Source organism: Monodelphis domestica, chromosome 2 (genome assembly GCF_027887165.1).
Source record: "Monodelphis domestica isolate mMonDom1 chromosome 2, mMonDom1.pri, whole genome shotgun sequence".
Lineage (NCBI taxonomy): Eukaryota > Metazoa > Chordata > Mammalia > Didelphimorphia > Didelphidae > Monodelphis > Monodelphis domestica.
Genome location: NC_077228.1, coordinates 266,851,470 through 266,875,426, shown reverse-complemented (window position 1 = coordinate 266,875,426; position 23,957 = coordinate 266,851,470). Strand labels below are relative to the sequence as shown.

General features: G+C 45.9%; 5 protein-coding genes across 15 annotated transcripts; 3 read left to right on the top strand and 2 right to left on the bottom strand.

The window, feature by feature from the left end:
• The first annotated feature begins 2,967 nt into the window (after positions 1-2,967).
• Positions 2,968-9,445, top strand: CLIC1 (chloride intracellular channel 1). Its single transcript, XM_007483561.3, has 7 exons — positions 2,968-3,383; positions 3,574-3,651; positions 6,334-6,443; positions 6,764-6,889; positions 7,034-7,140; positions 7,644-7,825; positions 9,024-9,445. The coding sequence occupies exons 2-7, from the start codon at positions 3,613-3,615 to the stop codon at positions 9,183-9,185; spliced, it is 726 nt and encodes a 241-aa protein (XP_007483623.1). The 5' UTR covers positions 2,968-3,383; positions 3,574-3,612; the 3' UTR covers positions 9,186-9,445.
• A 398-nt stretch (positions 9,446-9,843) lies between these two features.
• On the top strand, positions 9,844-13,065 carry DDAH2 (dimethylarginine dimethylaminohydrolase 2). Of its 2 annotated transcripts, none has more exons than XM_001368791.4 (7): positions 9,844-10,124; positions 10,997-11,350; positions 11,483-11,582; positions 11,715-11,788; positions 12,066-12,185; positions 12,415-12,564; positions 12,771-13,065. In XM_001368791.4, exons 2-7 carry the CDS (start codon positions 11,051-11,053, stop codon positions 12,885-12,887), a joined length of 861 nt encoding a protein of 286 aa, XP_001368828.1. In that variant the 5' UTR covers positions 9,844-10,124; positions 10,997-11,050; the 3' UTR covers positions 12,888-13,065. The 2 variants fall into 2 exon arrangements, with proteins under 2 accessions (XP_001368828.1, XP_007483616.1); XM_007483554.3 differs by having other exon boundaries at positions 9,854-10,160.
• MPIG6B (megakaryocyte and platelet inhibitory receptor G6b) lies at positions 12,320-15,597 on the bottom strand. Of its 10 annotated transcripts, none has more exons than XM_056817910.1 (7): positions 14,580-15,597; positions 14,308-14,329; positions 13,794-13,834; positions 13,660-13,718; positions 13,367-13,500; positions 12,758-12,883; positions 12,320-12,617 (listed from the first exon to the last, which is right to left on the bottom strand). In XM_056817910.1, exons 1-5 carry the CDS (start codon positions 14,740-14,742, stop codon positions 13,396-13,398), a joined length of 390 nt encoding a protein of 129 aa, XP_056673888.1. In that variant the 5' UTR covers positions 14,743-15,597; the 3' UTR covers positions 12,320-12,617; positions 12,758-12,883; positions 13,367-13,395. The 10 variants fall into 10 exon arrangements, with proteins under 10 accessions (XP_056673888.1, XP_056673887.1, XP_056673886.1 ...); XM_056817909.1 differs by having other exon boundaries at positions 14,239-14,329; positions 14,580-15,577; XM_056817908.1 differs by having other exon boundaries at positions 13,660-13,834; positions 14,580-15,574.
• Positions 15,598-15,707: 110 nt separating this feature from the next.
• LY6G6C (lymphocyte antigen 6 family member G6C) lies at positions 15,708-19,366 on the top strand. Its single transcript, XM_001376141.4, has 4 exons — positions 15,708-15,815; positions 15,903-16,003; positions 17,792-17,902; positions 18,165-19,366. Exons 2-4 carry the CDS (start codon positions 15,952-15,954, stop codon positions 18,368-18,370), a joined length of 369 nt encoding a protein of 122 aa, XP_001376178.1. The 5' UTR covers positions 15,708-15,815; positions 15,903-15,951; the 3' UTR covers positions 18,371-19,366.
• A 634-nt stretch (positions 19,367-20,000) lies between these two features.
• Positions 20,001-21,848, bottom strand: LY6G6D (lymphocyte antigen 6 family member G6D). The gene is made up of 3 exons (XM_007483553.3): positions 21,244-21,848; positions 20,966-21,106; positions 20,001-20,473 (listed from the first exon to the last, which is right to left on the bottom strand). Exons 1-3 carry the CDS (start codon positions 21,296-21,298, stop codon positions 20,250-20,252), a joined length of 420 nt encoding a protein of 139 aa, XP_007483615.2. The 5' UTR covers positions 21,299-21,848; the 3' UTR covers positions 20,001-20,249.
• Positions 21,849-23,957: the final 2,109 nt, after the last annotated feature.

Sequence of the window (23,957 nt, the reverse complement as noted above, 5' to 3'; positions counted from 1 at the left end):
CCTGTTGTCAGAGAGCTAATGGACTCTTAAGATGCTCAGAAGGATATGTATATATATGGACCTGAGAATTTTTTTCCCTTGACTGTGTATATGTGTTCTAAGGTTTTTGGTTTTTTCCTAAGGGAGAGTCAGTGGTGAGGAGGAAAAATAAAGGTTTCTTAATTTTAAAAAAGTAATAGAAACAATAACAAAAAAAAGAAGGCACATGATTTTGGCTTCTTGTTTATAACAATGTTAAATTTACCTTAGAAATGAGTTTGCCATTCTTTTTATTGTTTATTGACATAATTTGTTTTACTGTGCTATCATGTCCAAATATGTCCCTCTCCTCATCTCTACCCAGAGAGCCATCCCTTATAATAAAAAGGAAATGTAATTTCTTTAACTTTAAAGAAATACTTTTTGAAAAAGCAGCTTGAAAGAATGAAATAACCCACGAACAGAGTCTGGTTCTATAGGTAATACTGCCAAATTTCTTGAACAAAGAAGTTTCTACTTTAGGTCCAAGCTTGGTCTTTATGAATGAGAGCTAAATTAAACCCATTCCAAAAGCAAGATCATCCCCTCTGACAGACAAGGTTAGATGAGTTATGAAAGTAAGTATCTGCTTCAAATCTCCCATTTTTACCATTAACATGATGTCCCTTTCCAATACAGAGCACATCACACACCTCTTCCCTAGAAAACAACCTTAAAGCTAAACTGTAAATTGGGGTCCCCAAAATCCCTTCCACTCCTCCGAGATAATCCTTCCCAAAATAACTACCCTATACTCTGAGTGAAGTACACTAGTGTGCTGGAACTAGCCTAAGAGCTGATTAATTTTCAGTGTCAGCATTTACACCGTAGAAATCTGCAAATGATACTAGTTAGTTATTTTATTGATTTTATTGAGATTTTTTGAGAAATTTTGGTATTGTATAAACAAAAGATATTAATAAAAATTAATTTTAAAAATAGTTTACCAAAATGAGCCACAAAGAAAGGGATGGAGATTAGGAAAGAGTGTGAGGGTTTAGGTAATCTGACATGCCTAAAGGAAAAAATCTAGTGGTAGGAAAATCCCTTTGAGGGAGAGGGGTGGGAGTAAGGAGACTTGGGTTAATGGTTACCCTTCTTGAGTTATGGAGCAATAATAACACTGTGGAAACACGTGGGAGGCTGCACCAGAGTTAAGGAGTGTCAAATGGGGGGGAATGGGCAGAGAGCCACACTTTGGCAGATTAATTCAAAGGGGGTGAGGATAGATTAAGGACTGGTTTACAGTTACTAGTACTGATTTATAGAATGGTAAGGAAAGGGAAGAGTAGAAACTGGGAGAGAACTGAGAAAGGAAAGGGGAAAACATTTTTTAAATCGTTTGTGAGATAGAAAAAGAGACAGGCGAAGAAACAGAAAGAGAAACAGAAAAATGTACAGAGAGACACAAAGACATGGGAGAAATAAGGGGGTGGGGGGGAGAGAAGAGATATGTCCAGAAACCTGAGAAATGAGATTTGCCTCTGATGGCACAGTTTAGAGATGAAACACACTACCCTCAAATTCATGGCACTTTGATGGATGGTCCAAGGAGAGGGTGGTAGTTGCTTCTCTATCAGGGGGAAGAAGTCAGACAGATAAGAGGCAGAGAATTGGAGACAGACAGACAGAGGCAGAGAGAGATAGATAAAAACATAGGAGAAATAAGGAAAAAAGGAAGTGGGAACAGATGTGTCCAGAAAGGTGGGAAATAGATTTGTCTCTGATGGCATAATATAAAGGGGAAGCCTTCTACTCTCAAATTCATGAAACTTTAAAGGAGAAATGGTAGTTACTTGCCTCTCTGGGAGAAGAGGTTTAGTAGCTCAAGGCTACAGGTCAAAGACCACACTGAAGATAAAGACAGCAGAAGCTCCTTTGCTAGTTGGAGGTGGGGTAGACTAGGATGGAGAAAGGGAAATGAAAGAGGCCCTTGGACCTGTTTTAGCCCAGAGTTCGGGCCCCATTCATTTGCCACTCCCTCACTGCCCCTAACAGGGGTCATCTATTGGACAACAAATACCTAAGAGTAAAGAACATCTGATTTTACCTTTTTGGGAAAGAAATGCAAGCTTTGGGCATCATCCACAAGCAGTTTAAACCATATTCTAAAACAGTGTGGTTGGTCTCTGTGCCTTTAATTTAGAACAACAACCCAGGGACACATTCTTTCTGACTGGTAAAAAAAATACAAAGTGCTCTTCAGGAATAGGAAAAACAGGGAAGGGACATCTTTAAAGCAGAAGAAGTCACCAGCTGTTGGTTTCTTGTTTGATATATTCACATTTCTCCCTGTCTCCTCTGTTCCTTCTTCCTCTAGCCCCTTTTCTTCCTTCCTAGAGTGAGCTTCTCACTTAGGGAAGGAGCACTGAGAACGGAAATGGAATGACTAGCCGAAAGTAGCAAGAGGGAAAGGAGCTCCAAGGTCTGGGATCCCAGGATGGTGGCTGGGGAGCATATACTAGGAAGACAGACTCTGGGTCAACAGTGAAATAGTCTATTTCAAAAGGATGTAAACTGTCACCATCGTCACCCTCCTACCCTACTCCCAAATATCCCATTGGTATACTTTGATGGAAAAAGATCTTTCTTCTCTCTTCTTCACTGTTATCTTTTCTCATTTTATCTGTCTGATTTTTTCCTTTGACCCAGCGTGCAATCAGTCAAGCAAACTCCAGGATTCAGGTACACTTTTACAACACAAGCAATTATATACTCTATCCACTCCATTATCCTTTCTCCCTGGGCAACCAGTCAACACTAAGGATTACTGATTGAGCAGCAGAGAAGGGAAGAGGATGAGATCTCTGAGGCAATCCTCTCCCTAGGATGGGGCCCCTTGGTTCAACTGCCTGATTCCCTCAACACAGGGTGCCCGATTGTTTCCATCCCACTCTGCAGGAATGCTTTACCTTTCTGCCAGTCTTGCTCAACCCTGTATCTTGTTCTAACTTCTATGACACAGACTACAGTCCTAGACACCCAGCGCTGAGACAGGTGTAGGGATGTGGTGGAAAGAATCTCCCCTTTCACTTCCTAAAACGCTTCTCCTGGGGTTCTCCTAGCCTCCCTAATTCAAGGTGTCAGGTTACATGTATGGAGTAGGAGAAAAGCAAGATTTCTCTCCTTTTCACTAGTCTGGGAAATGAGACAAGAAATAAGGGGTCTAGGGGTTGAGGTCCCAGGAGCAAAGGATCTCCCAGTGGCTAGCCACAGGCTTCCTTTCCCCCAAGCGAGACCCTCTCTGGGAGCTGGATTCCCCTCCCTACGAATTCCCCGGACTCGGGAGTCATCCCCTCCCCTTCTCCTGGGCGGGGTTGGCTGATGAGTCATCAGCTCCAAGCTCTAGTCTGGGCGGGGGAAAGGTAAAGGAGGAGCTGGGGGGTGAATGGGGGGTGGGGGAGGATCTGGACCTAGCTGGTGTGTCCGTGTGTGTGTTTGTGTGTGTGTCTTTCCTGGTGAGCTAAGGGGGAGGGGGAGAGTCCCAGGACTTTAGGGGGAAAAAACTCCCCAAACTTCACAACCCACCTTCCCTCCAACCTCGGCCCCTCCCAGTTCCCCAGCACCCACAGCTTCCTGGTCCCAGTTGCAGCCATGGCTGAAGAACAGGCACAGGTTGAGTTGTTCGTCAAGGTAAGAACATCGTGTATTGTCCTTCTGTTCCTCACACATGTCAAGGAATTCAACTCTGCCCTTTCCCATTCTCTCCCACTCCCCCTCTCCAGGTCCATTCGCTCTCTTTTCCTTCCAATCCCTGTCTGGGCTTGCCTTGAGGCCGGGAGCCTCTGGGGCTGGGTTTTTTGAGGGGTGGGGTAGAGAATGGAGAGTGGCACTGGGAAGTCTTGGGTCCCTCTGGTTCATCAACAAACTAAAAAGTTTGTAAAAGTGGAGATTTTCCGGAAACGTGAGAGTGAAGGAGAGTTGGGAGGACAGACATGATGGGAGGTAGACAGCAAATCTGGGCTCCAAGGAAAGAGGTGCTCTTTGGGGCGCCTGGGGATTGTGGGGGGGAAGAGAACATTCAGCAGTATAGATGGGAATATACCTTCCCAACCCGCCCCCATATTCCTAAAGGTTAGAAGTTAGAAAGGATATGAAGGGTTGGGAAGAGGAAATAGGAGTGCATGGGGTGGGGAGACTGAAGCAAGCAATGAGGGCTTTAGGCTTGGCAAAGGTTGGAGAAGAAGAACCAGACAGAGTGGAGGAAGGGATTAATAGGAAATAGGTTTGGGGAGGGAAAGGACCTGGGAGAAATGGAAAGTAGGAATAGGTGACAGCGATTATGGAAATTGAGGAGTAAAAGGAAAGGGGGTGATAAAATTCCTTGCTGGAGGGCAAAGAATTTAGGGGAATAGTCTTATGGAGAAAGGAGGGAGGAGGTGAGGTATGGGACAATAAAAAAGGGAGAAATTAGGGTGATAGATGAAGAGAAGTTCAGAAAAGACTTCACTCTCATTTTCTCCCTTCCCTGTGAAGTTAGAGGTTTAGTAATTTAAGAAAGTTCTTCCCTCTCCCCCCCTTCCCCCTATAGTATCCAAGGTTTGAGTATCAAGGTGAGGATTGGACTTTGGGCTATTTCCATTACTAATATGTCTCCTAATTCTTCCTCTTCATCTGATCTGTCTCCCCATTTACCCCACCCTGGGGTTCTCTCACAATGTCTTCCCCACCTACTTCCCCTACGCACTTCTCTTTGTCATTTCTGTGTCACTCCCCAGGTAGTCTCTCCTTCTCTCTATTTTTTTTCTTCTTTTCCTCCCCCTCCCCCTTTTCATCTAGTCTCTCCTTCCTGCTTCTTCCCACCCTTTCTCCATAACCCACCTTCCCTCCAACCTGGCCTTCTGTCTCTTATAGGTGACCTGTCTCTTTCATTTGATTTTCTGCTGCCTCATACATTCCTTCTCTTTTGTCTTTCCTTCCTCCATCTCCCCACTTCCTCTTTTTGTTTTTGCCCCCTCCCCCTCTTTTCAGTGTCTGTGCCTCAGTTTCTGTGTCTTTCCTCGACCTCATCTCCAAATGAAGGGTGAAGTGCTGGCTTAGGCGTGGTCCCTACCTCCCTATTTTCATACCACCCTCAGGGGCTATTTTCAGCCTGAGATCTGGTTGAAACTACTATGGGAGAAGCAAGTATCTAGATGTCCCCAGGACAGTAGATATGGAGACTTAAGGGATCCTATGTGGTGTTTAAAAAAAAAGAAATATAGTGAAAATTAGTGAAAGAGAAGTACTGTCACACGAGCCTTAGGCTACCAAGACTTCAGAAACTATGCTATTTTCCCTCCCTTCCAGGAAGGAAGTGGGCTCAGACCGGAGACATAGAGAAATGAATCACCCTCAGACTAGTGGGGAGGGGGGAGTCCCTGGGGGATGAGGTCACCACTTGCCAATCAGAGGGTACTGCCCGTTTGGATGGCCTCTCCATATTCGCCCATCCCTAGTGCAGAACTGGGACCCCTTCTTCCACACCCAGCTGCATAAAAGAGTTATAGAAAACTAGGCATTGGGCACCAAGTTGGGACGTGCTCTCCTTTTCCCATTCCCTGCTTCCTTGAGAATCAAATCTACTATCTCAACATTCTTCCCCTTATAATACAGTCATCACCTGCTTCCCTTGCATATGGAATCCAATGATCATTCTTCTAATCCTGCTCCTGGATAGCTAATCATTCTGACCACTACCCCTTCCAAATCTCAAGTTTCTTTCAGGAATTAGGTGTCCTCTATGAAATAGTACTTTCCCAATCCTAGATCCTCTCCCAGAAATGGCAAGGGAACTGCTTCCAAGAGTTTGGTGTGGTTTGGGTAGGGGGCTGTGGAGTCATTGGACAGAAGACAATTGGAGGCAGAGATGAAACAGTATTTATATTAGAAAGAAGCATGGTATAGTAGAAAGACTACTGGACTTAAAGACTCAGAAGGCTTAGATTCATGTTCCAGCTCTGGTATTTTCTAGTTCTATGACCTTAGACAGGTCATTTCCCCTCAAGGGAAGGACTTGCTCTAAGTAATCTGAGGTTCCTTCCAGCTATAACATTTTGTGATGTTAGGACATTTGAAACAGCTAGGATGTTTGAAAACAACGTCATCCTAGTCAACATCTACCTCTCTCCCTGATGACAATCTACCAGATATTTATGAGCCTTCACTATAATCCATATAAAAACTTATCATAAGATTAATCAATATGTGCTGAGAAAATGTGTATTTATTAAGAGTAATATTTAAGAGTGTCCCTCATGCATAGCTTTTGTTGCCCATACCTTGTCCTGGCTCTTCTAAAGGAGCCCTTTCTGACTTTGGGGGGGTATATTTCAGGCTGGCAGTGATGGTGCCAAGATTGGGAACTGCCCCTTCTCCCAAAGACTTTTCATGGTGCTCTGGCTTAAGGGTGTCACCTTCAATGTCACCACTGTAGACACCAAAAGGTGAGAGCCTACTTCTATCCATGCCTACCTAACCCTTTCTTTCATCCCTTTTAGGCCTTTCTCTAGCTCTACTCTCTATTCTTCCTTTTCTATATCTCATTTCACTCTTCTCCCCTCTTTGCTATGCTGAATTTCCCTCTGGGAAGTAACTTCCTACTATAAAATCTTCTCTCTTTCCCAGACTTGATTTCCCCACTCCTCTTACCTTCCCCCCTCCCCTTGTTCTCTTATTTCTAGTTTCTTCCCCATCTTAAGTCTTTGATTTTCTGACAAACCTGAGCCACCTCCCCATTCCCCTGATGACTGGGTTCCTACTGCAGGAGAACAGAAACAGTACAGAAGTTGTGTCCTGGAGGTCAGCTTCCATTTTTACTGTATGGCACAGAAGTGCACACAGACACTAACAAGATTGAAGAGTTTCTGGAGGCAGTGCTGAGCCCCCCTAGGTATGTATGGAGTACCTGGGTTGGAAAAGAGCAGAACATTCAGGGGAATGTGGAGAGAAGTAGTGAGAATCTGAAATGTCTGGGATGGGAGTGGCCCCCAGGTTGTCTGGACATCTTATTGTTTCATCTCCCACCTGATCTCAGGTATCCCAAGTTGGCAGCTAAGAACCCAGAATCCAACACAGCTGGCCTGGATGTCTTTGCCAAATTTTCTGCCTATATCAAGAATTCAAACCCAGCACTCAATGCGAGTAAGTCCAAAGGGCCCTCAGAGGCCTGGGTTCTGGTTGGAATGTGGGAACTGGATGGATGATGTCGGGGTCTGGGAGAACCTAGATACCTCAAGAGAACAAAGGTTGGGAAACAGGATAGAAGAAGAAAAAGGGTACTAATGATTTATAAGTTAAGGAAGCAGTGATTGACTAACATTCTGCTCCTAACTTTGTGTTATAAAATCTCTTTGTTAGAGGTACCTGTCTCTCCTTCCATTTTCATTAGTTCAACTCTTTGAATTTCCATGCTTGTTACCCCAGGCCTCCTTGTTCTATTGGTCCCAACCTATGTTTAATGGTTCATTCCATAATTAGGCATTTGGACCAAGTTAATTGACTATAATCAACTGCTTCATTCTCTGGACTACTTTCTGGCCTCTTCTGATTGGTAGTCGATTATTTTTCTTCTGGCCCATATTATTTTCTGTCCTCATTGTTTCTGAGAGAACTTCCTCACCATTTTGGTCCTAATTCTTCAATAGACCTGGAGAAAGGGTTGTTGAAAGCACTGAAAGTTCTGGACAACTATCTGATATCACCACTTCCTGAGGAAATTGATGAGACCAGTGCAGAAGATGAGGGTGTTTCCCACAGAAAGTTTCTGGATGGTGATGAGCTCACATTGGCTGATTGCAACCTGCTGCCCAAGCTCCACATTGTACAGGTAGGTTGCCAGGGGAAGGAAGAAGTTACTAAGGTAACTTTTCTTTGGTGAACTCTCAGCACAACTATCTTCATAAGGACCACATCCCCTCTCTTCTCCAGCAAGGTATCTCCTTTTTGATGACTTGCCAGAATAGCTGATAATGGTATATATGACTCAGTATGCTTTGTTGTTCATTTCTTATTTCTGCTCAATTGAGATAGCTCAGCTATGTGATCCAGAGCAAGTCTCAAATCTATTTTCTCAAGCCTGTTTTCTCATCTGTAAAATGGGAATGAGAATACCTACCTACCTTACAGTATTATGAGATAAACAAATAAGATGTTGCACAAATCTTCATATGTTTTGATACTATTATAATTGTTTCCTTTGTAAAATTGTTGTTGTGTTTTTATTTTATGCATTTACATTTCTGAGGAGGGGCCCAACCTTCTAAAACCTCATAAAAAAGATTCATCAGTCCTGTGATCACCACTGAAGTTGTCTTGTGTTCCCTTGTATAGGACTACCCTTCATTCTGTTAAATAAATGGACGATATCTTTTCTTTCTGGAAACTTCTCCACTCTGAGGTCTAATCTCCATCTTTCCCTTAGCAATATCAATCTACTCCCCCTGGTGGAATATGAATGACATTCTTTTTTTGTTGTAATCTTCAATAGTATTGGACTCCTTAAAAGAGAAGCCCAATATCAGTTGACAAATATAAGTTAATGTATGTATAAGTTGATGTATTAATCACATCTGTATTTGCCATCAAAGATCTTACAATTTAGTTGAGATAGAACATTCACACAAAGAGCAATTTGCTAGAAATATTAAATGAGTGTTAGGGATGGAGTTCAGAGAACATCTCATTTTTAATTGAGCTTACACAAATTTCATAGTGAAGTCTTACTTAGCAGGGCCATAAAGTGTAGGAATTAGGTCGATAGCATGGAAGGGAAAAAAATATGGGAAGGCACTTTAAGTAAATTATGTGAGTAAGTCAGGATAGTGAGTGGACTCCTTGTAGATACTACTTTGACATGGGTGGAAGGTTGGGCAAGGAGGTAGTGAAGAAGAGGGTCAGGTGGTAGAGCTTGGAGTGAATTCTATAAGAGATATTAAACATTTCAGAGTGTTACAGCAATAAGAGAAATCTACAATGGACCTCCATTATCAATACTGAAAACCATCTGTTCTCTCTTTTCCCATCAGGTTGTATGTAAGAAATATCGGGGATTTTCTATCCCAGAAGAGTTCAGAGGGTTGCAAAGATACCTACGTAATGCTTATGCCAGAGAAGAGTTTGCCTCTACTTGTCCAGATGCAGAGGAGATTGAGCTGGCCTATGAGCTAGTAGCCAAAGCCCTAAAGTAACCATGGACAGAGCTTCTTTCCTTCCCTACCCCACTCCTGCTTTCACAAATGGCTTGACAGAACCACTCCATGGAATTGGTTTAGAGATGGCTGCCCAATGAACACACTTCAAAATAGCCACTGGACAGTGAATTTTGAAATAAAGTATAGATGGGCAGAGAAGGTTGTTGGGGGTAGGATGAGAAGGAAAATGAGTGGTATTTTGTTTTTTTGAAGGGGATAGGATGAAAATGTATTTCATTAATAAAACAGAAGCAAAATATAGTGATATTTTTCCTAACTGGGCACTGAGAGATTGGAAACCGGGATCAGGTAGGAGAGGACGGTTGTGAATGTGTTTTGAGGAAGGTCAATACAGATTCAAGGAGTGAAATTGTTATTTGTGAGAGTTGGGAGGCGCAGAACCCTTGAGTTCCAGAAGGGCATTTTGAAGTAAAAGCTAGGAGGGCCAAAAGTTTGTGAAGGGGAGAAACAATTTCTCATCTCTCTTGTTCTGGTTGTATTTGCAGTCGTGTGGTAAACAAAGCAGGGGCATGAGGAAACCTGGGATGGGGGATGACTTTTTCCAAATCTAGAAGAATCTGGGGAGAGCTCCACGGGGGCCAAAGGAGAAATCCAGAAAGGGAAGGGGTGTGGCTATGGGCTGGAGCGAAGGAAGCCCCAGAGGAGTGGGTGTGGTCTAGAGGGGCGGTAGGGGCGTGGCCTCTCGGAGTCCAGCCCGTCCCCGATCAGACAATGCCCCGAAGCCGCCAGCCCGCCGCGCCCCCACCCCTCTGCTCCCCGTGAGCCTTCGGGGACCCTCACCCCGATTCTGGACCCCAGCCCTCCCAACACCTACAGACTTGAATTCCCCTCCCCCTCACTCCCTGCACTCGGTGGGGGGGAGGGGACCCCCAAACCTTGTCGGAAGGGAGAAGGGGCGGGGTGAGGCAGCCAGCGGTGAGTGACCTGACTAGCAGGGCTGTGGGTGGGAGGGTAAGTACTTACTGGGATCTTAAGGAAAACGTTGGTCTTGGGGGGCGGGGGGGAGGAAGGGGCGGACATCTGGGGTCCCGAAGGGAATGGGCATAAGCCAGGTCGGGAGGCCGAAAGCCTAAAATCCTAGGACTGGAAAGGGAAGATTCTTATGGAGAAAATTTGTTGGAGGGGTCGATCAAGGGGAGTACTAAGTATCATTGTCTATAACTGCTTTCTCCCCACCCCCACTTTCTCCGCCCTTTCTAGTTTCACTCCGGACCTCTCCCAATCCCGGGGGACTGATTTATACTGGGTCCACTAAGGGGTGCATAACCGGCCCTTGGGGTAGATTAACTCCATAACCTCCAATTGCTCCTTTCCTTCCTCTAGTCTTCGCTTTCCTTAACTCATCCAACTCATCTGCCTTTCCTTTCCTCTTCCCCTTCGGCGCCCCGCGCAGCCCTTACTTCCCTCTGAATCCTAAGCATCTTGATCTTGGAGTCTCCCCATCATCTCCGAATAACGGAGGGTTAAGGGGGTGGGTCCGTTTCATATTTAGGGAGTGAGCGCATCCTAGCGGTGACAGGGAGGGGAGAGGCTAATGGAGAGGAGTACAATATGAAGGGGGCGGGAGGGGAGCGGTTTTTGAAGGCACTGAGGAAAAGACAACAGGTGTTTGGGGGTCGAGGACTGAGGAAGAGGTCGCAGTTTTCTCCCAAGTGCAGGCTCTATCGGATCAAAGTGGAATTAAGATGACAGATGGAAAGCCAGGAGGGGGTGGCTGGAGACCCAGAAATCCTTAAATCCCTACCCTACCCTATCTTTCTCAATTGGTTCTCTCTCCCTTCTGGCAGGTGAAATTAAAGAAAAACGATTAAAGAGCGAGACAGCAGGAGTGTGTAGTGAGGATGGGGACCCCGGGGGAGGGGCTGGGCCGCTGTTCCCATGCTCTGATCCGGGGGGTCCCAGGAAGTCTGGGCAGAGAGGGGGAAGGAGTGGCGGTTGATCTCCCACCCCTGGACCTGGCGAAGGCACAGCGAGAGCATGGGGTGCTGGGAGGAAAACTGAGGCAGCGCCTGGGACTTCAGCTATTGGAATTGCCCCCCGAGGAGCAACTGCCTTTTGGACCCCTGCTAGGAGATATAGCTGTGGTGCACGGGGATACAGCCCTCATCACTAGACCCTGGAGTCCTGCCAGGCGGCCAGAAGTGAGTGCTGGAAAGGAAGAGTGGATTGGGAAAGGGGGAACAAGAAGTCGAGGTGTAGAGTTTTCAGGAGGGCAGGGGTGGGGTCAGGAACACCAGGGTTTTAAAGCTGAAATTCTCTTCCCCTACTCCCAGGTCGATGGGGTCCGAAAAACCCTACAGGATCTGGGGCTTCGGATTATGGAGATCAAAGACGAGAATGCCACACTGGATGGGACAGATGTGTTGTTCACAGGTGGAAGTTGGAGGGACTGGGGAGAGGAAGGACAGTATGCTTGGGTGCCCTGGAGAGCAGGGTTCTGGGACACCAAAGTTCTTATGGAGTGGAGCTGAGAAATAGATTTCTCCTTTGAATTCTTCCTTCCAGGCCGTGAGTTTTTCGTGGGCCTCTCTAAGTGGACCAACCACCGAGGAGCCGAAATTGTGGCCGACACATTCCGAGTGAGAGGAATTGATTAATCCCCAAACCAAAGTCCCCGGGGGTTGTGGGTCTAAGGGCTATGAAACTGGAGAGTTGGAGGTTGGAGGGCTGATGCATGAAGTGAAAGGATTGATAATCTGAAGAAGAGCGGAGACCAGGGGGAGGGGTTAGGAGGAGCAGTGATGAGGCGGAGGGGAACAGAAGCGGAATATTCCGCTCTCTCTTAGGGTTTGGGGAGGACTCGGTTTATCGTCCTACCTTTCTAATACATATTTCCCCCTGTATCTGTCTCCCTAGGACTTTGCAGTCTCCACAGTACCGGTTTCAGGTCCCTCCCATTTGCGGGGATTCTGCGGGATGGGGGGGCCCCGCACTGTTGTAGCTGGCAGTAGCGAAGCTGCCCAGAAAGCTGTGAGGGTGAGGAGGAGGGACTGGGAACAACAGGTGGGCGGGAATTGAGGATTCGGAGCGGAGCCTATTGGAAGAATGAAAAACCTTGTATACCGGGATGTGGATGCGTGTAGCGGACACAAATATGAAATTGCAGAAAATAACCCAGACCACCTGTTCTTTGGCTGTTGTCGGGGATGGAAAGCCTGGTAATTTAGGGACCAAATTCCATATCCTTTTTCCTTTTGCCTCCTAGGCAATGGCAGCGCTGACGGATCACCCCTACGCCTCACTGACTCTCCCAGACGACGCCGCGGCGGATTGCTTGTTTCTGCGGTCTGGCCTCCCTGGGGCTTCCCCATTCTTGCTGCACCGTGGGAGTGGAGATTTGCCCAACAGCCAGGAGGTGAGAAAGTGGCATTTTTTCAGAAGCCCGAAAGGAAGGGAACATTTCTTGGGCTCGAGGAAAGTGATAAACAGGAATAAATTCCCAAGTCTCGTAATAGAGGGGTGGGATTTCTGGAATTGCTAGGATGTGGAAGGCAGGAGTTTTGGGCCTGACAGGGAAAGGGGTAGGCGGGGCGTGTCGTTAAACCCACCTCTTTCCCCTAGGTGCTGCAGAAACTACCAGATGTAACTCTCGTACCTGTGTCCTGCTCGGAGCTAGAGAAGGCTGGGGCAGGGCTCAGCTCCCTTTGCCTCGTCCTCAGCACCCGCCCCCACAGCTAAGAGACCCCCAAATGAGGGAACAGGAAAATGGAGAGAATAGAAAGGAGGGTTAGCTTACTCGTAGGATGATGCATAGAAGCTAGGTAGGAGGTAGGAGCAAGGGTTTGGGGTGGGACAGAGGGAAAAGGGAAGGCGCTGGTCCTCTCCCCGAGAATAAAATGGAACTAACCTTTTAGAATTCACTGTGTGTTAGTGTCTGATTAGGGAAGATGGGATTGGGTGCGGGGCTAGTAGGAACAAGTCTTGTCCGTGGAGTGGAATGACTCAAGGTGGGGTGGGGTGGGATGACTCAAGGTAGGAGGAGTCTGGATTGGCCCCCGGAGGGCCGTTTTGGGGAAAGGGTGGAATTTAGGTTTCAGGTCTATCTTCGAGAGCTGTAGGGAACAGGGAGTGTCCAAGGCACAGGTGGGTTCAAGATTCGCTCCAGATGACTCTTTGGGGGTGAGAAAGTGGCAGGTAGCAGGGAAAGTTGGGAGTACCACAATGGATGTGTTGGGATGAGGTCTTCTCAAACCACGACGGCATAGATGGTGGCAGTTTCCTTGGGGACTGTGGTGCGCAACCATCTAGGATTTCTGAGGGGAATATGGTCCAGATCCGCGTAGAGAAGGTTCTAGAGAAAAGAGGACAAGATACAGAACAGGGATGCATCATCTAGTTATCCTCCCCTGGGGGACCCAGGCGTCTGACCGTTTTCATGCACATTCCCTTCAACCCACCTTTTTTTTTTTCCAGTGCCCTCCCTGTACCACCTTCTGAGCTCACTCCTTACCCGTTCAACATCCGATTCCCCTCTTTCCCGGGGCTCTTCTTTCGATAGACTCTGGGTTTCTGTGTTCACGGGAGGAGTTTTTGTGGGGGGTGATGGGGGCAGAGCTGAGGACTGGGGAGAGGGACTATTCTCACCGTATACTGGAATGGTTCCGGTTGGCTTAGAAAGGGGTATCCTAGAAAAGAATGGGTAAGGGAAATCTGGGGCTTTGACCAACATATATTTTATCTTTAGCCAACCCATTTCCCAGCCATCTCCTTAAATTTCTTGCACAAAATCTCAAAACGAAGGCTCCTGCTATCTAACATGTCACCTCCTCCAACCCACAGTTCTCTTAATAAATTTCTTTTGATTGTTTGGTCAGAGATTCCCCCTCGGTCCTTCCCACTCCTCCATCCCCAGGCAAGCTTTAACCTCTGACTCACCAGTCTAACGCCTCTCAGTTTTTACCCCGCCCCTTTTGTCCACTTCCACCTCCTCACTTTGGGGTAACCCCACCCTTCAGTTTTTAAGCTCTTCACCTCCAGGGCTGCCTCTTGCCCTTTTTGGCTTTCCCACCCCCTGGTTCCTGGCACTTACTGACGAAGTCTCCAAGCCATCCCCAACCCCACCAATCCTAAAGTCAACCCGACGCCAAGCATAGCATACAGGAGCAGAGTATACGAGGACCCTAAAAAGGGGGGGAAGAATCGAAAGAAGGCTTTTAGAAGTCCCCTTTACAAGCAGCCCTTCTTTTATTCCCAACCAACACACATCCGGACCAATGCCATCTCTATCCATTCTAACCAATCGTTATGTGCCTGACCCTGCGCCAGGTGCAGGGGATACACAACCAGACAAAACAAATAATTTTTCCCACCGGGGAGGATCAGATCGTTCTCACAACAAACCGTGGTGTGGTCACTCTGTCCCCAACTCACCAGAGGTGGGGACTGTGGGTCCGCATGCAGTCGAGTCCCCAAACACCTTTAGCGAGGTACGGCTCTCAAAGACCCGTCGGCCTCCGATTCCTGTGCAGTAGAAGGTCCCGGAATCTCCTCGCGCTAGGAGCAGCTCCAGCTGTTGAATGCCTTTGGGGTCCATTGTACGCAGGCGGCCAGCAAAGGGCGAGGTGGAGGCTGGAGTGGGAGTTCCCGAGGAGGAGGCCCAGAAGACAGGGCGGCGGCCCCGAAGCAAGCCTACACAGGCGGGGAAGCTAGGAGCCCAAGCCCAGCGAGTTGCGCTGGAGACCCCGGTGCAAGAAAGAGTCACCCGATCTCCTGGGCGTCCCTCCAAAAGAACTGCGGAAAGTTAGGGTGAGGGTGGGACTCAGAGTTCCACCTTCTACCAAAAGCCTTTCTCCCGAAACCCCGTTCTCATTGAGAACTCGGGCATTTCTCCCTCTCCCTTCCCCGTTTTTGGATTGTTCCTAGGATTCAGGGGATGACCCGGGACTCCATTCCTTATTTCCCTTCCCGATCCTCACCTTTCTTACCCCACCCCCGCTCACCCCCCAAGTTCCCTCCAGTCCCTGAGAGCAGCAGCAACAGTCCCAGAACTAGGATCATGGTCGGGCATCTGGTGGGACAGAAATGGGGGAGCTGAGTCATCAAGAGAGACCGGAGGGAAGTTGGCTAGAGACAGGGAGCAGTTGCTGGGTTGGGGGACACTGATAAGGAGACTGGGCGGGGATTAAGTCTCCTGGACATCAAATCCCAAAGGGAATTTTGGTAGCCTAACGTTCTTCTTCATCTCTCAGGCTCAGCCCTCACTGCTGCCTTCCTCACCCTCCCTGCAAACCCTAGAGCTTCCCACATGGGGAGATGTCCACATCAGAATTGATGTGGACCCTAGGAGCTGGAGGGAGCAGCTGGGTCAAGGGGAGATGGGCTGGATTCACTCCTTCACCTGTCAGCAGCACCCTGTTGGGTGTTGTTCCAAAGCCTATACTGCCCCAGGAACTATGACATCACAATGGGTTTTGATGATGCCACAGTCCCCCTTTATTTCTTTCTCTTGAAAAGATAAAAGGATGGTTGGGGGGGGGGCAGACATTCCAGAATTGTAGATAGATTTTGTCCACTCTGGACCCTCAAATCTTTTTTTGGAGTGAGAAGGGCTTCCTCATTCCTTCAGTCTTCAAATTTCTCCATCCTACACTCTCTCTCCCCAATCAGGTGAAACTGAGAAAGGAGGTGCTGCTTGGGTCAGGAGGGGAGGGGCCTTTATAACTATAAATCCCAAATGTTTCTCTCCCTTCCAAGAGATCCTTGGAAATCTTTATCTGCTTCTGTCATCTCCAACAACACTACAATGAATGTCTTTTTGCTTCTCACCTTCTCAGCTCTGATCTGCTGGGTTTCAGGTGAGTTCTATGGGGACCCAGGTGTCTAACTCGCTTCCATCCCTAGCTCCCACATTCCTCTCTGCTTAGGAAACTAGGCATTGAACTTCTCAGATTCCTGATCTCCATCCCCTTCCTCTAGTACTCTTTTCAAGTATCAAGCCCTGTCAAACCCTTTGCTCTCCTGACCAACTTCTAGCATACACGCCTCTTAAAGACTTAGGTATCTTATATATGTATACATACATATATTTAAACCCTTACTTTCCATCTTGGAGTCAATACTATGTATTGGCTCCAAGGCAGAAGAGTGGTAAAGGCTAGGGGGGTTAAGTGACTTTCCCAGGGTCACACTGCTGGGAAGGGTCTGAGGCTAGATTTGAATCCAGGACCTCCCATCTCTAGGCTTGACTCAATCCACTGAGCAACCCAGTTGCTCCAGTTATCTTATATTTTAGTTCCCTGGTGTTCTCAAATCTCATCCTCCCTCTTCCAAACTCTCATTCCTCAAGGACCAAGTTCTTCAGTTCTTCTGTTTATTTTAGTTCTCAGGTATTTAGCATTATTTCTCTTCTTTGCTCTCCTTTCTCCCTCTTTCCTGAACCAGCAACTACTTTTTTAGGGGTCAAGATATATGGTTCTCCTAACTGTTACTATTTCCCCTGTAGCCCCTTCTCCCCTTTGGAACTCACCCCTACACTTTTTCAAAAGCCTATGTTTGGGGCAACTCTATCTCCATACTGGGGCTAAAAGGACCTTCGAGGTAACTCTTAGATTCTCAGACACCTCCAGAAGAATCCCTAGGAACCTTCTGGATAATATTGTCATAGTTGTTGTGGAGGGGGATACCTGAATCAAATCATTCTATGGGTGGGGCATTTTGGGTGGGGAGCAAATGGGCTTTCATTTCACATACTCCCTGCTCAGCTTGGGATCCAGGTGGTCAGCCTCTCTAAGCATCAGATTCCCAAATACCCCACCCCAATGAGGTAATTTCTCACCAGAAGTCTCAAATTAGCTGAGAAATAGAGCTTGGGCAAAGATTTTTGAGTTTACTGTTTCCATTTCTAGAATGTTCTGAGGGACTGCTTAGGTGCCTCCATTCAATTCCCTTCTTCAGATTGTGGGTTATTGGTTCAGAATGAGGAATTTGAAGGTAGCTGTTCTCCCTTTTCTCCTGGCAACTCCCAGACATAGTTCCCTTGACTGTCCAGAGAAGACAATCATCACTTAGACCAATTTCTGAGTTCTTTCTGCAACTCTTATTTTCCATAATGATCCTTCCCAATTCCCTCTAGTTTTTCTTTATAGTATCCCACATTTCAATTCTTCCTTTTCTCCTTCTATCCCCTCCTTACTCTAATTTCCATCCTATTTTCTTCTCCTAGTGTCCAGTCCCATCTTTCCCTCTCTTCTCATGCCCCCTCTCCTGTCACTTTCCAGGTTTCTTTGTCCGGTCCCATTCTCCCTGATGGTGAGCCTTCATTCTGTTTCTTCCTCCCTTGGTTTCTGTTTTCCTTGGCAATACTATCCCTCTTCTGACTAAGCCACTAGGGCAGGGGTGGAGGTAAGGGGACAGATGCTAATAAGAAGGAGGCATAGATCTTTTCAGAAGGAGCCAACTCCACCCTACACCTACTGAGAACCCTTCCCTAATCAATTTTGTAGGCTCTATCTCACAGGCACAGGCAGGATGAGGAATTCACAGTAGAGTTCTCAGGGCATGATTTGCCTCTCTTTAGCTTCCCATTCCCTTCAGGAACCTGAGTTTGGTTTCCCCAGAACCTTTCTTTCTTTCTATCTTCTCAGCTGATATTCGTTGTCATTCCTGCTACAAGTTCCCTATGATTGGCTGTGTGGATCGAAAATCCTGTAAATTGGAGGAAGGACACCAGTGTTTGAGCACAAATGTTTATCTAGGTAAAAAAAAGGACTCCCTTGAGAGGGAAAAGAGAGTGGAGGTGGGATGAATGGTAAATGGCAAAAGAGAAGAGAAGAGGCTGATATCAGACTACAGGAGATAACAGAAAGAACTAGTTAGGAACAATAGGGAGAAGAGAGGGAAAAGGAGAGAGATGGAGAGTGAAAGGCAGAACTTTGAGTCTGAGTTCAAGAGGGTAAAGGAGGTGGGAGTAGCATGAAAGTCTTTTCTGGCTGATCCTCTGTATCTTTCTCCCCCCAGGTAGGATGTGGATTTACTCCAGCTTTGACTGTGGTTCAGAGAAGAAACCCTGCAGAGAGGGTATTAACAAAACCAATGATCTAACCTACAACACCACTTGCTGCAGGAGAGACTCCTGCAACGGTTTTGCACCTCACTCTTCTCCATTCCAGAACTTCAGCTTCCTCATCCTTTTTGCTGGTTTTGGCATCTGGCTCCTAAACTGAAAATCTCGAGTTTGCCCAGCCCCATATCCTATTCTCACTTAATCCTGTTGTTAGCCCCTTCCTATCTCTGTTTCCATTAGAGTCCCTCCCTGTATTCTAGGGTTGTAGAAATAGCACTGGATTTGGAGTGAGAGGTCCTGGTTCTCTACTACTTAACAATGGGTTGGGGTGGGGGGATGGGTAGCTGGGTAGCTGGGTAGCTGGGTAGCTCAGTGGATTGAGAGCCAGGCCTAGAGACGGGAGGTCCTAGGTTCAAATCTGACCTCAGATACTTCCCAGCTGTGGGACCCCGGGCAAGTCACTTGACCCCCGTTGCCTAGCCCTAAACACTTTTCTGCCTTGGAACTAGTACACAGTATTGATTCCAAGAGGGTAGGTAAGGGTTTAAAAAACAAAACAAAACAAAACCAAAGAAATAAACAAACGAAAAACACACAATGGTGTGTCCTAGGACAAGTTATTTGGACTCTCAGAGCCTCGGGCTCCTTTGTAAAAGTGAGAGGGCAGGACTAGATAATTTCTAAGGTCTTTCCCATCTTTAAATACTATGATTCATGTAATCCCATTAATGACTTTTCTTTGGACTCCTTTCTTTCATGATAATTTTCTCCTAATCTTTTCTCATGGTCAGTGAACTGTAGAATGCTAAAGCTGTAATGGCTCTGAGGGATTATCTCGAATCAAGAAATTCAGTTCATCTTTTCTTCTATTACAGTATGTCTCCCTGATCTTCCCCAGTTTCCCAGAATTGTCTTTCTCCAATTTCTTACCTCTCCCCCTCACCTACCTCCATTCATCTACCTAGGACTCTTCCTTATCAGGATTTCTTCAGCTGGGAGGCTGAAGTCTGAATCTGAAATGGGAGTTCTTATTCAGTCCTCAATATAGATTCCAGGTACCTTCTTGGTAGGGTCTGATTCCCTGAACCCTGGCAACAGGTCTCTTCACCTCACTCCTGCCCAGCTCCTTTGGAATAAATGTCTATTTCCAAAAGAATCTCGTGCTTTATTGTCCACAGATTCAGGTGTTCCCTCCCCTAAGCATTGGCATTACCACCTCATACCTAGGACTTCTGATAACCTTGGGGCACCCAAGTGTTTATCCCTGATGCTCCCTCAGGGAATTTCTCTGATTGGGGTGGAGAAGGGAGGAGCTGGACTGACAAGTTTTTCTGGCCTATTCCTCCATACATCACCTAGAGATTTGGCACAAAGGACCTAATGTTTTGGGGGAACATGTTGTACACACCATATGGGGACCACACCCATGGAGAACTATCCACCTAGAGCTTCAGGGGATGGCCTGATATTTCAGCTGGGTAGGAAGGATTAGAATGAGGTTGGGGCAATCCCCTGCTATCCCTTTGGAATCTGGTAGAAAGTTCTCCCCAGTACCACCTCTTTTTTCATTAACTGAGACTTTGGCTTAGTTTTTTTAGGAGAAGGTCTCAGACCTGGGAAATACCTCCTAAATAGAAGCCCCTTCAATCTGCTTTTGTCTTCCTTGAGTTCCAAACAACCTTGCCTCATTAAGGTATGTATGGGGGTTGATGTAAGAAGACACACAGATTAATTGCTCTAGGGAGGCCTGATCACCCTCACTGAGCACTCAGAGTCTCTCTTACCATTCACATAACTTGTTTCAGGAAGTCTGAGACCTTCTAGGTGCCTTCATCATCTCTTAGGGTCTCTGGATGCTGAGATATGACCATTTTTCGAGGCCCCCTGGCCCATTTCCATTTTCTTCCCTCAAATTTCTCCCCGACCTCTATCACAAAATGTGAATTTTTGACTCAGCTGTAAGTCAGTCATTAGAGTTTAATAGACATTGGAAATAGACATCCCAGCCCCACTCACTCCTTTGCCCATAGAGCAATGCGCTATCCTCCCCATAGTCCTGGAAGGATCCAGGCCAGGGTGCTGACCACCAAAGTAGACAAGGCCATGCTAGGAACCATTGTAGCTGCAGCACCATTGCAGAGATCACCGAGGCAACAGCTACTGTGGGAGGTGTAGGGCACACCACCCACCAACTCTATTTGCTCCTGTTCACATCGATGGACTGCTACACAGGTAGGGCGGTGGTGGACCAGGGTGACTGTGGCTGTAGGACAAAACAAGCACTGTTTGGAGCTGGGAGATTTAATTTTGAGGAAAAGAAGATAGAGAGATAAACTGGCTCCAGACTATTTTTTTACAAGTGGCTACAGAATGATTTAATAGGTGAAATGGATGGATTGTCTACTTGGGGTGATTTCAAGGGTAGTTTGAAAGTCCTGTTATAGTCCACCCCCAAAGTCTGCCTTATTTTCTATCTTATGCCTGAAATTCCCATGTCAGATTATTAATTCATTTAGCTTAAGGATTTGCCCCCATTAAAATTTGACTAGTCCCCCCTCCATCCCAACCCCCATATCTCTTGGGAAAGATTGAATTCTAATAGGTCTACATGAATTCATCATATCCTTCCCTTTTTGAAGGGAAGGGAAAGGCAGTGGGATCTTGGAGAATAAAAATAAGAATGCTTAGATCTTCAAGGGAAGATGGATAATTAGAAGTTGGGTTCCTTCTCCTATGGGTGGATTGCCAGACTCACGGTTCCCTGGAAACTTGATCTGCTCCTTCTCTTGGTGGAGTCTCTGCTCCAGGAATCCACAGCGCTCGCCCTCCCCACACATCCTTATGGTTTCAGAGCAGGGACCATCTGGACTACAGTCATAACACCGCATTCGATTGCCTGACCCAAAGACAGGGAAAAGGTGGGCTAGGGAATCAACTACCCCGGTCCTTGAGAAAAGAGGAGGGACAGAGAGATGGAAAGAGGTGGAGTAGGGGGTTGGGAGAACCAGATCATCCTTGGGTCTCCCTCCTCACCTAGGGTCTTCCCCAACAGCATACACAGCAGGATCCAGAGGATTTCAGAGTTCATCCTGTTACTTTTCCTCTAGTCTCTCTTCCTCTCTCCCTCCCACCCCCCACGCCAAAGCAAGTGGCTTATATACATACCCCTGGTGCTGGGCTTTACAGGGCAATAAAAAAAAGAGTCATGCCTCACCTCATCATGCCAGGGGGCCTCTGGTAGGGTTTGGGTGGGGCCTCTAATCACTTGAAGGAGACCTCAGCAACTTCTAAAGCCCCTATGACACCCACCCCAATCCTTTCCAGATAGCTCTTTGTCTCCCAGAGATCTCAGGGTTCCCCCACCTCACATCCTTCTGCTAAAAAGTCATGCCTCTTCCCTAACCTTTTTTTTTTTAGATGAAGGATTTATTAAATGCTTACTATGTGCTAGGCACTGTAAGCCCCTGCCTTCCCTGACTCTTGATTTCCAATGGAACCTCCCTTCTCAATCCCAAAAGAGATTTCAGTATCTTTTGACTGGGTCTCCTAGGCTTTCCATGTTCTGTATCCTTCTACTTATTCTCTCTACAAACTCCATCTCCCCCAAACAAAACAATGATTTAACTCTTTCTTTCATAGTAGTAAAACTGGGAGGGAGTAATTATAGCTTAGCTTAGAAACATAGAAGCTCCAATGAATCAAAGGAAACTGAGGCTGGGTGGGGTCATTTCCCTACCCCACCTCACACACCCTAATGACCTTCCCAAAGGTTCCCACATTCTTCACATATATCTTTAGGTTAGAGAAACTTGGGGGGGCATCTCAATTCAGTGTGAGAAAAATATTAATGGAAGTACCAATATATTAAGAGAGGGAGGGAGAAAAAATAGAGGAGAGATGGAAGGAGGATGCAAAGATAATTATAACATGAGAAAGGGGAAAATATTAATAAAGAGGAGATATGAGTATTAGGTAAGACAAAATGAGAAGAGAAAATAAAAGCTGGAGGAAAGAAAGAACAGCAAGAGATTAGAAAGGAAGAGTAAAGAGAGGAAAGGGGAAAGTATAGGGAGGATAGAGGAAAGAAAAAGGGAGAAGAAAAATAGAGAAGAAGATAAGGGAAATGGGCAAGGAAAAAGAATAAAAAAGGGAAAAGATGAAAAGAGGGTAAGATGAGATAAGAATGGTGAGTAAATAAAATAAAAGGAAAGAATGATGAAGGAAGGAAAATGAAAAAAATGAGGAAAAATGAAAAAGAAGCAAGATGGGAAAGAAAGAAATGTAATAGATAAGAGGAAAGAAGAAATAGAGAAGAGGAGAGAGAAAGAATAGAATTAGAAAGACAAAGGGAAGGAAAATGAAGATAAAAATGACAGATAAAGAAAGAAAAAATACTTATACCTGAGGTGGACAGATAAAGTGAAAAGGAGACATTATCATTAGAGTAAAAGACTAGAGGAAAGAGGAATATAGACTATATTATAGAATATATAGTATAGAGGGAGGGAAAAGGGCTTGCCCAGGTTAAGAGGAACAGCAATGTGGGAAACACTAGGCTCTTTCTCTCCCAGATACCCTGACAAGGCTTATCTGTCTGTTCCTCCCAATGTAACCCAGTGACTTTTCAAGTTTTGAGGATCCTAGGACACAGAATGATACACTACTATCAGACTCAGGGATTTCTTATTCTGACCTCTGAAATTCCCCTCCCTTCCCTCTTGTTTTTGGTGGTAGCTGCCAAATCTTGTGTGATCTCTCAGATACTTGAAATCTTTTGGGATGACTGCAAATTTTTTTCTTTGACCTTGAAGCTTTGGGTTTGGGCTATGATATTCATTGGAATTTTCATTTTAAGGTTTCTTTCAGGAGGTAAGTGGTGGTTTTCATTGTATTTTCACTTTATCCTGGAGTTTCAGTCATGATTTCTTGACCTGTGGTACTCAGGCTTTTTATTTTATTTTAATTTTTAAAAAAGCATAGGTGGGGATTGATTGTGGCTTTCAAAGTAGTTCAATATTTTATGAAATTTTCTCTGAACCATTTTATGGACCAATTGGACTTTTTTTTTCGATCTTTGGACTTTGTTCTAATCTTATTTTTCATGTAGTTATCAATTTCTTCGGTGCATTCTAATTTTTTAGGGAGTCTATTACTAAGCACTTTAGTGTTCTCCTTTCTTATTTTTTTTAAATTAAATTAAATTAAATTAACTTGGGCATCCCTGGCTCCATGATAGCTCTCTATTATGTTTCTCTTTTTTCTTTCTTTGCTCCTTTGTTCGTTCCTTCCTTTTTTCTTTCTCTTTTTTTTTCTTTCTTTTCCTTCCTTCCTTGGAACTTTGTACTAGGGCTAGCCTCTCCCCATTTTTGGAGAGAATGTTAGGATCTTATTTGTGTTCCTGTTCTAGATTCTCTGGGTTCTGTTTCTCTTTTTTCCCCCATACACTGAATGCTGCATTCTTCAAGGACCTCAGAGACAACTCAGGTCAAGAAGCTAGAAAGTTTTGTAAGGATCTTCCTGGCTAGATTCCTTTCCTAGTGCCTGTTAGGCCTTTGGCTGTCTCCTTATGGTGACATGAGCTGGAAAAATGACCTATAGTGGTTTCTCCTTAGAAATACTAGATCACTGCTGGGTTCAGTGCTCTTTCTTCATTTTTGTTGAAAGAGTGGGTGAGAGCTGAGCCATATTGTTTCCATATATACCACTAGTCTCTCCCCTCCCCAGCTTCCTCTAGCTGTAGAGCAATG

Coding starts and splice junctions, on each gene's coding strand:
- LY6G6D (XM_007483553.3), bottom strand. CDS start 21,298: ATGAACTCTGAAATCCTCTGGATCCTGCTGTGTATGCTGTTGGGGAAG. Junction 21,107..21,243: donor GCTGTTGGGGAAGACCCTAG/GTGAGGAGGGAG, acceptor TCTTTGGGTCAG/GCAATCGAATGCGGTGTTAT. Junction 20,474..20,965: donor GATCAAGTTTCCAGGGAACC/GTGAGTCTGGCA, acceptor TTTGTCCTACAG/CCACAGTCACCCTGGTCCAC.
- LY6G6C (XM_001376141.4), top strand. CDS start 15,952: ATGAATGTCTTTTTGCTTCTCACCTTCTCAGCTCTGATCTGCTGGGTT. Junction 16,004..17,791: donor TCTGATCTGCTGGGTTTCAG/GTGAGTTCTATG, acceptor CTATCTTCTCAG/CTGATATTCGTTGTCATTCC. Junction 17,903..18,164: donor GAGCACAAATGTTTATCTAG/GTAAAAAAAAGG, acceptor TTCTCCCCCCAG/GTAGGATGTGGATTTACTCC.
- CLIC1 (XM_007483561.3), top strand. CDS start 3,613: ATGGCTGAAGAACAGGCACAGGTTGAGTTGTTCGTCAAG. Junction 3,652..6,333: donor AGGTTGAGTTGTTCGTCAAG/GTAAGAACATCG, acceptor GGTATATTTCAG/GCTGGCAGTGATGGTGCCAA. Junction 7,826..9,023: donor CCAAGCTCCACATTGTACAG/GTAGGTTGCCAG, acceptor TTTTCCCATCAG/GTTGTATGTAAGAAATATCG.
- MPIG6B (XM_056817905.1), bottom strand. CDS start 14,742: ATGGACCCCAAAGGCATTCAACAGCTGGAGCTGCTCCTAGCGCGAGGA. Junction 14,330..14,579: donor ACCCACAGTCCCCACCTCTG/GTGAGTTGGGGA, acceptor CCCCCTTTTTAG/GGTCCTCGTATACTCTGCTC. Junction 13,501..13,659: donor GGGAATCGGATGTTGAACGG/GTAAGGAGTGAG, acceptor TCTTTTCTCTAG/AACCTTCTCTACGCGGATCT.
- DDAH2 (XM_001368791.4), top strand. CDS start 11,051: ATGGGGACCCCGGGGGAGGGGCTGGGCCGCTGTTCCCATGCTCTGATC. Junction 11,351..11,482: donor GTCCTGCCAGGCGGCCAGAA/GTGAGTGCTGGA, acceptor CCCTACTCCCAG/GTCGATGGGGTCCGAAAAAC. Junction 12,186..12,414: donor CTGCCCAGAAAGCTGTGAGG/GTGAGGAGGAGG, acceptor TTTGCCTCCTAG/GCAATGGCAGCGCTGACGGA.